The 9,657-nt window shown below is 56.2% G+C and overlaps 1 protein-coding gene across 2 annotated transcripts in view; it reads right to left on the bottom strand.

Moving 5' to 3' along the window:
• Positions 1 to 1,312: 1,312 nt before the first annotated feature.
• Positions 1,313 to 9,657, bottom strand: part of KCNK5 (potassium two pore domain channel subfamily K member 5) — a 42,606-nt gene continuing 34,261 nt past the window's right edge. For both annotated transcript variants that reach the window (XM_079148355.1, XM_079148356.1), the window contains exons 2-5: positions 8,123 to 8,234; positions 6,814 to 6,980; positions 6,355 to 6,523; positions 1,313 to 4,064 (exon numbers count right to left, since the gene is read on the bottom strand). In XM_079148355.1, the coding sequence (XP_079004481.1) occupies positions 3,199 to 4,064; positions 6,355 to 6,523; positions 6,814 to 6,980; positions 8,123 to 8,234 (1,314 nt within the window). In that variant the 3' untranslated portion in view covers positions 1,313 to 3,198. The remainder of the gene's footprint in view (positions 4,065 to 6,354; positions 6,524 to 6,813; positions 6,981 to 8,122; positions 8,235 to 9,657) is intronic.

Raw genomic sequence — 9,657 nt, 5'->3', positions numbered from 1 at the left:
GTGTCACCTCAAGATCGACTGGGGGCTCAGGAAAACCAGAGAACCCAGGTCACGTATGTGTGGCAGAGAGAGATGGGGAGATGTGCTGGCAAAGGGAGGAGGGCATGGAGTACAGCCGGGCCTCTGCATCTGTGGGGGATGGCCCCAGGACTCCCCCAGTGCCGAAATCTGAGGAAGCTCAAGTCCCCTACATAACGTGGCATGGATTTGCATAGAACACGCACACACGCTCCCACATGGCTTAAACACAATACAGTGTAAGTGCCTTGGGACAGCTGTCATACTGAGGAAGACTGGGTGTCCAGTACCGACTCCATCATCTAAGGTCTGACTGTGTGGGACACGTCAGCAGCGCCCTCACACTTTTTTCCTTGAAAAAAAAATTTTTTTTTTTGGTGCGGGAGTACTGGGGATTGAACTCAGGGGCACTTGACTACTGAGCCACATCCCCAGCCCTTTTTCTTTATTTTATTTAGTGACGGTCTCACTGAATTGCTTAGTGCCTCACTTTTGCTGAGACTGGCCGAGAACTCTGGATCTCCTGCCTCAGTCTCCAGAGTCGCTGATTACAAATGTGCACCACTGTGTCCAGCTTCCTTGAATAATTCTAAGTGGAGGTTGGTGGAACCCATGGATGTGACCCCTCATAGACATGCCCATCCCCTTGTGAAAAACATACATGGTTCTCTCCCGAAATCACAAACTTTAATAGCTGGAGACGGAGGCGCAGCTGAGCCTGCCTGCCCTTTCCATTCCTCAGTCACAGTGCCCATGTCCTGGCTGTGCTCCTGTCCACCTGGAGCTCAGATGTGGTCTTCTCTGGAGCTTTCTGGACAGGAGCCCTTTGCAGAGATAAGAGGTCTGCCATAAAACATACCCCATCATCGTGGCTGTGCAGAGCCCTGGAGTCAGGCTGCTTGGGTTGGGATCCAGGTCCTCATTCTTCCTGGGATTTTGCAGAGGACAACTTCTCTGTACCTGTGTCCTCATCTACCCCCACCTGCCAGGGCTGCTGCAATGTCAGGCATTCTCTTGTGCTTGACTGGGCGCAGAGCCTTCACAGGGGCCTGTAAACCTGACAGGGTGGGACTGGCACCCCACCTTCCCAGCCTCACCCCGAGGCCGGCCTCTCCTCTCCTCACCTGCTCCGCATTCTTTTCTCCCTTTCACACCACACTGATTCTCTTGAAGGCAGCCTGTCCTCAGTCCTCTCTGCCCTCTCTGGGCCCTCCCAGGGAGCCCCCTTCCCTAGAGACCACACCCCGGTTCCCTTTCCACCCTGCCTCCCTCCCCACCCCAGTACACAGCAAGCTGGACGGTCCATATATTTTATTGTAAAAATGTTAAAATAAATTACATTTGCCACCATTGCCAGTATGTTCATACAGTGTGTGATCCGGAGAGTGGGCAACAAGACGAGCTCGTGGGACCCTGCACAGGACACGGGCTGCGCTGCCCCCCAGGCTGGCCGCTGCAACCGTTTACAGTGATAGGCGTGGACGTACCCACTGCTAGCTTCACATGGCGGAGAGGGGCCTTCGAGCCCCGCTTGCCCCACAGCAAGGGTGCAGAGGAAGTGGGCTGAGGCTGGGCTCAGGTGCCTCCTGCCCAGCACTCAGCCGCCTGCAGTGGAGGCCCTTCTCCATGCTGCTCCCTGCCATCAACTGTGCTTGGGGACTTGGCTCTTGATATCATGATCTTGGCTTAAATCATCACAAAAGACCCAGCTGACTTGGTGGGGCAGCAGGGTACACACACACTGGACACCCACATCCTCAGGACCCTGCTCTTTAACCACTGGCTCTGAAGCAAACAATAGATTCCAGGTATATAAAACAGCAGTTTGTTAAAAAAAAAAAAAAAAAAAAAAAGTAACAAAAACAACACATTCAGGGCAGAGTGGGCTGGTCCAAGGGTGAGCATCATCAAAACCCCAAATCAGGCAGCAGCGAGTTCTGCCCACCCCTCGCCAGAAACAGTCCACGTACAGTTTCACATTATCTCCTCAGCCCAGACGCCTTCCTTTCTTACGCATCACGCACGCACGCACGCACGCACGCACGCCATACAGTAGCTAGAGAGAGGAGCTCAATTCACAGTTTTGGCCATTCTCCATTGGTGAGCCTCGAGCAATCTGGCCTCGTGCCCTGGCTCTGGCTGGGAGGAGTGGGGGGATACAGGTGAGACAGGGAGGTGGGCAGTGAGGTCCGTGACCTGAGTCTAGGGACTGTAGGGACAGCAGGATGGGTGTGTGGGTGCTCAGGTCAGGGCTGGGGTATGCAATTCTCAGGGGAAGTGAGGGGACAAGAGGGGCGAGGGCAGAGTTAACCAGAGCTCAGCCACTCCCTTGGGCTTCCTTTTGTGGACCCCCTGCCCCCAGTTTCCATGCCTGTGTCCTCCACCCTCTCTTCCTCCCCTGACTTAGGTGCAGAAAGCCGTAGGTCTGCCATTGATTGGCCAAAGGTCTGAGACAGGGATATGGCTCTGGGGGCAAGGAGGACAAGGCCCTGGGGCTCATACTGGCTGCGGCCTGCTTCAGTTCCTGCCCATCATCTCCTCGGCTCTCCACCCCAAGTGGCCTCTGCCCTACCAAGGTTTGCAGTGGGGACCTGAAGGGCAGATCCACAAGTAGATGGGGAGATGGGCCCTACTACTGTTGGGGTACTGAGAAGCCCAGACCCAGCATCACAGCTGAACCTTCCCAAACACGTCAGCGCTTAAAAAGGCAGAGCCCAGGTCTTACAGCCCCTCCTCTCTCTGAACCTTCTAGCTCAGTGCCAGGCACATAGAAGTTGCTCATTAATACTGGTAAACTCAATAGCCGAGGCCTCTGGCCTCAGAGAACCGTATGACGTTCGACTGAAGACAGGCGAAGCCCCATGCGGTGTGGGCCTCCTCAGGGTCCATCCTGCCAGCCCACGTGCCTTCTAATCATTAATAAAACCATCCATGCTCAGGACAGCAGCCTCCCCGCTACCAGGGTGCTGCTCAGCTGGAAAGCAGAGGCCCTGTCCTGGGCATGCACCGTGTTCCATCAGGGGCCACCAGCTGGAGGGGACGGAGGGAAAGAAAGGCCCCTGGCTCCCCACTCCCAGCTTCAGGGCTGCCCCTGACCAGGGGCCCAAGCTCTCAGCCACCGCGGGACACCCCGGGTGATGGGGAAGAGCCGTCAAAGGTGGGGTGGGGAGCCGGCCCGCCTCAGGTGCCTTTGGGGCCATTTGCCTTATTGTACTCGTTCATCAGCTGTTCGTAAGGCACAGAGAGCTCGGACTCAGTGCTGGTGAAGGTGGACTCGTCCGATGAGGGGAACTCGCCCATGTTCAGGGGCCCCTGGCTGGTGTTCCCCTCCTGAGGCTGTTCCTCCCCCACCAGGTTGTCCTCCAGAGAGGACTTGGAGGTCTCCTCATCCAAGAGGCCGGCCTCCTCGTTGGCAAAGGAGATGTTGGCGTTCTGGAAGATGAGCGGGTGGTAGTCCCGGGCTTCCCAGGGCTCGCCCTCCTCGCTGATGCGGTCCAGCTGGTTGATGAGCACCTCGGAGGCGGGGGAGCCGGCCTCAGGCGCCTGCGGCCCGTCCTCCTCTCCAGAGGGCCTCGACACGTGGCCTTTGCTCCGAAGCGTCTGCGACACCTCCTCCAAGCTGGGCCCGCGGTTCTTGGAGTAGACCACCAGGGGCGCCAGGGAGGTGGGCAGCCCTGGCAGCCCAGCCCCTGGAGGCCCCGGCCCCGCTCCCGTGACCCTCTCACTGCCCCCGCTCGACTTCATGGCCTTCTTCCCAATCTGCTTGATGAGGTCGTTGTAGGTCTCCTCCTTCTTGGACAGGAAGCTGAAGATGTTAACGTCTTTGGAGGTGGTGCTTCCTGCCATCCCCAGGGCCTTCCGCGAGTGTGGGGAGCTCTCGAAGGACTCCTTCCGCCGTCTCCGCCTCTTCTTAATGGCTTTGTGGACCTCCACAAACATGCTCACCTTCCAGTTGACAAAGAGGGACAGCCAGGCCAGCCCCAGGTAGATCCAGAGCTCCACAAAGTACCGGTACAGGGCGTGGTAGTTGGCGCTGGGATTCACACCTGAGGGGAGGGGAAGCCCAGAGGGTCAGAGAGGGTCTGCAGGGACGGACAACCTGCAATGGCCAACGTGCTGCCTGAGACAGGTCTTGCCTCAGCATGCTATATGTGGTGGTGGGGGTGACACGATGTGAAACGGCCTGTCCCAGACTCTGGGCTACCCTCACCCTATCTTCTTGAAGACCCTTGGCCACATTACTCATGACCCCTCTCGGCCCTTCTCTGAATCTCAGTCTCCTCCAGATATGGGGGCACAATGGTGCACACCCACAATCCCACTCTGGAGGCTGAGGCAGGAGGACTGAAGTTCAAGGTCAGCCTCAGCAATTTAGCAAGACCCTCAGCAACCTAGGGAGAACTTGTCTTAAAAAAAAAAAAAAAAACAAAAGTCAGGACAGTGGTTGCCTTATAGGTGAGGGAGGATAAAGGGGCTTGGGGTTCTGTTGCAGTAACTAACCAACATGTGAGTCAAGAAATAGCTCACAGCCGGGTATGGTGGCACACGCCTGTAATCCCAGCAACTCAAGAGGCTGAGGCAGGAGGATCATCTCAAAGTTCAAAGCCAGACTCAGCCACTTAGCAAGGCCCTAAGCAACTTAGCAAGACCCTGTCTCTACATAAAACGTAAAAAGGGCTGGGATGTGGCTTAGTGGTTAAGCACCCTGGGTTCAATCCCTGGTGCCAAAAAGAAAAAGAAAAAAGAAAAGAACAGCTCATAAGTGCCTTTCTGTGAGGTCCTCTGCTGTGCCCAGCTGGAGCGTGTATGTGACAGCAGTTAAAAACAGGATGGAAACTACATGATGGAGGTGCTGGCAGCCCCCACACAGGGGAGGGACGTGCTGCTTCTCCGTGAATGAGGCGGGTGGCTGCACTAAGATGACCCAGCAAGTGCTGTCACTTGGAACTGTCTTTGTTCTGGAAGGCCTGGTCTGCCTCCCTGCTTCCTGTTTCTGCCTTTCTCAAGACTGGCTCTTCCTGGGCCTGGAGGACTCCTTGTCCTCTTCCAGTGCCTTCCTGGGTCACCCCCAAGTTCTGGTGGCCCTCTTACATTCTAGGATGAGACTTCTTCCCTGACCTCCCTCTTCCCACTGTGTGGATCTCTACCCTACCTCCTCCCTCAGACCAGAAGGAACTTAAGAGAAGGGACTGGAGGAGACAGCAGCCTCTGGCCTCAGATTAGGCTCCCTGGGGCCGGGTTGTGCCTCAGGAGGTGTTCCGTCTGCAGCGTGCTGTCAGTCCTACTCAAGGCTCCTGATCACAGGCAGACTGACAATGACGATGACGAGGCCCACGCTAACACTGCTGTATTCAGGAACAGAGACGTGTTTCATTTTTCACATCCTGTGTGGTGGGCATTATTTTTATTTTTATTATTATTATTGTTACTTTAACCAATTTTACAGGTAAAAGACAGATTATTATCTTGCGGGAGCTGACCACAGTGGTTCAACCTGCCTCGGCCTTCCGTTGATCCCAGAGGCTCCCTCTCAGCCTGCTCTGGGCCCAGGGCCTAGACAATGGCAGGGCTGCACCTTTACATGTATCTCCAAGACAGCAGGCAGGCTCAGATTTGCCAGGATCAGTGGAGTATTCTCACCCTGCTTCCTGTTCCTCTACCCCCTCAGCTGCCCTCTCCCTGCATTCCACATGCAGGGGGCAGAGGTGCCCTGCCCCTGCCCTCTGGGTGAGGAGTTGGGGTGAAGACCAGAGGCCCTGGAGCGGAGGTGGAGGTCAGCTGGGCAGGGCACAGGCATGGAGGGAACAAACGCTGCTCAGTCGGGCTGAGCAGGGTGTCAAGAAGATTAAGAACCAAGAGGCTGTGCAGGCCACAGGCGCAAGCTGGTTGCAGGACTTCAGACAAAGGGGCTAAAGAACCTTCCTGCCTTTCCTGTCCTCAGGGATTAAGCAGAGGAGGAGAAGGGCATGCAAGGGCTGAGGGGGCAGGGCAGCTGAGGAGAAGGCCTGCCTTGTCTTTAGTCTGCCTGTGGCAACAGCGAAGTTTGGCTGAGGCCTCTGAGCCAAAGTTTTAAGACGGTTCCCTCTGCTCTGTGACTGACAGCAGGCGGCTAGGATGGGACGGCCCAGCTCTCTGGGTAGGAGGCCCAACCCTGCAGGCTGCAGGTCCTCCTCCTAGCCCAGGAGTTGGGGGAGACAGCGAGGAGATCAGACTGGACACCAAGCGAGGAGAAGGACAGCTACCAGGACACCAGCAAAGGTCTGCTGGGCTGAGGTTAGAGAGGGGGCAGAAGAGAAGGTGGAGAGGGGGAGGCGAGAGGAGGGGACAGGGACTCACCAGCCACAAAGTCACCGAAGCCGATGGTGGAGATGGTGATGAAGGAGTAGTAGAGGCCTTCGATGTAGTCCCACTCCTCGGTCACCATGAACACGAAAGGCGGGATCACCAGGTGGACCAGGACACCCCACACGATGAAGATGGCCGTGCATGTGATCTGTGCCTTCCGCTGAGGGGTAGTGGGAGACCCCGTCAGACCGCGGCAGAGACCTCAGAAACCTAGCACGGACACCCCAGGCTGCAGGCGTGGACCAGCTAGGAGAGGCCACCTGGCCACCATGTCCAGGAGGCTTGCTACCTTGTCCAGGAGGGAGAGGAATGCTCCCAGTCTGCACAGTAGGGCAGAGATCACCAAAACCACCATGTCCCCACACCCCTCGTTCTTGAAGCCTTCCTATCCTCCCCCCTCCCTTGTCACGGTCCCCCCAATTCTGCCAGTACCGAAGGTTGGGGACATACCAGGCTCACGCCTCTCCTGGTGAGGAACTGGCCCAGCCTCTTGGCACGTCCCCCGAAGAACTTGCCCAGGGCACTGATCCACGTCAGGCAGAGAGGTACCCCGAAGAGACCATAGAAGACACAGAAGAGGCGCCCGGCCGGAGTCTTGGGAGCCACATTGCCATAACCTAAGGGAGGAGACACGGAGGCCAGTGAGGCCAGGCACACAGGCAGAGCACCGGCAGCCCCCACTGACCCCCACTAGTGCACACGCGTGCGCGCGCACACACACACACACACACACACTCCTGCTTGTGGGAGGCCCATTCTCTGGGATCAATTGATATTGATCTAATATCAATATTTAAGTAATGATACTTTCCTTGATCCCACTCTGGCCACGATCACTTATGCAGCAATTATGATGGCATGGCCTTGTCGCCGTCAGACTGGGAGCTCCCTGCAGGCAGAGACTAAGCCTCCCCCACAGCAGGTCCTCCACTAGCTCACATGGTACCATTGTGTAAATCAGAGGAAAACACCCTCTCTGGTAGACACCCCACAGGAACATGGACAGTCCCCCAGGATGGCCATGCTCAGTCCCCTCCCTTCTTATGCAACTGCTCACATCAAGGTGGAACCATTCTCCTCCTTTGATTCGGGGCTTCGGCGACTTGCTTGACCACAGGAAGCAGTAGAGGCTGCTGGGTAGGCTGAGGTCTAAGAAGCCTGCTGCCTCTCCCCTGGGTTCTCTTGATAGGCTCACTTCCGGGATCCTCCCTCAGCCATACTGTGAGATGCCAGAGCCACATGTGGAGGGGCCTCTTGTTTTCCTCCCTGCTGAGCCCCCAGCCAACAGCCAGCACCCACTGTCAGACCTGGGATGGGAGGAGCCATCTGGGACATCAGGCCAGCTGGGCATTTCCATGATGCCCACCACAGCCATCATTTGACTGCTTGAGCAAGCTTGAGCAAGAAGGGGCCAGCTGCATCTAGGCAACCCATGGAACGGTGGGAGGCAGCCCGTGGTGCTGTGAGCCCCTAGCTTCTGAAGTGGCTGGCTGTGCAGTCATAATTGGTCTCCTGCAGGGTTTAGCCACCAGGCTGTGTCACTGCTGCTGCCAAAAGGCTCAGTCCAGAACCCACGAAGACAATCTTACAGGCTCGGAACGTCACCAGGGTCATACTAAATCCTTAGTAGTCCGTAGGACAAAGTGTAGCAGGCCAGATTTTACCCACAATAAGGGTGAGTTACCCAAACTGGATTCCTGTAAGGTTCCAAGAACGGAGGGCATGGAGCGAGGGTGCCCGAAGTTCTCAGGAAACTTACCAATGGTGGTGATGACTGTGGCTGCAAAAATCATTGCATTTGGCCAGTTCCAGTTGTTGAAGGTCTGGTTCCCTGTGATGGCCACGCCCTGCCCTGCAGCATCAGATACTACCTAAAAAGAGAGAGTGGCGATGAAATCAGAACTGAGGCCATACATACAGGTGCTTTCTGAGTAACAGCACTGCGTTGAATTCCTTGAAAGCATTCTCCTTTAATCATCGCAATATCAAGGTGGCAGTGTATAGTTGAGGCATTTAATGGAGGATCAGAGAGGCTGAATTATTTGCTTAAGGCCACATACCTGGCATTCTGGCTCTAAACTTAGTAGTGTGCCAGATTCACCTGGAGAGCTTTGGTTACACAGACTGCTGGGTCCCACCTTCAGAATTTGGTCAGAAGGTCTGGGACTTTCTAACAAGTTCCCAGGTGGTGCTGATGCTACTGGTCCGAGGACCACACTTTGAGAAGCACTGTACTATTCTACTTCTCAAAGGTAGAAGAGTGTGACGACGACAGTCATTCTTGTGATGCAGACACTCAGAACTCGCGACACTGTCCCCAGCCCTCCCCCAGTTCCACCTGAGAGACCAGGTCCCTGCTCAGGTTGCCTGTGAGGGACCCCCAACAGGGAGCCCTATATTCTTCAACCCGCTCTAGGATACCTGCTAAGATCCAGCTCAGTGCCCCCTTGATCTGTCCCCTGAGGGCATGCAAACCAGCTGTGCCTCCTAACCCGCAGGATTCTCATTTACCCTACAGGCACCCCCTCCCCTCCCTGCCCTGGATTCCTTTTTCCTTTGCCCTGGGCTGAGCACCTGTCTGGGCAGGGACAGGTAGGTCAAGGGGCAGTGGGTACATGTCAGGGTGACTGACTCAACAGTCATCTAGACCCCCATCCTCCAGCTCTGCCTGTCACTCAGCCCAGCCTACAGTGGGGCTCTGCTGGTTGCCAGAGCCTGGGCCCAGAAGCCCAGAAGAGGCTCTAAGCTGGGTGTGGCGGCACACACCTGTGATCCCAGCAACTCGGGTGGCTGAGACCCGAGGGAGGATCACCAGTTCGAGGCCAGCCTGGGCAACTTAGCCAGATCCTTTCTCAAAGTAAAACAAAGAGGGCTGGGGGTGTGGCTCAGTGGTGAACCATCAATGGGTTCAATCCACAGTATAAGAAAAACAGAAGGGGGGCTCTAAAGCTGGGGTGGGGTCCTGGCACCCAAGAGGAGTCCCAGGATGACCCAGCTCAGCCAAGAGACCAGGAGCCCAGCCAAATTCCCTGGGAAAACCAAGCCGAGGGCAGCGGGCAGAGACTGAGGAGTGAGGCTGCAGCCGCATTCCAGCCCACCCGAGGCATGACTGAGGTTTGGTGGGGAAGGGAATGGGAGGCTTGATCTTAAGGAATGTGCCGTTTGCAGAAGCAGCAGAGGCCCGTGTAAATGGATCTGCACACTCTGTAAAGAATTTTCCATGATGACGTGCTTGCCTGACGCACCGTCAAACCGCGTACTGTTTGTTGCCCTGCCTCCTCCTGCACTTCCAGA

Source organism: Sciurus vulgaris (genome assembly GCF_902686455.1).
Source record: "Sciurus vulgaris genome assembly, chromosome: 7".
NCBI lineage: Eukaryota > Metazoa > Chordata > Mammalia > Rodentia > Sciuridae > Sciurus > Sciurus vulgaris.
The sequence above is the reverse complement of the archived record's forward strand: the minus strand, read 5'-3'. Positions and strand labels throughout refer to the sequence as shown.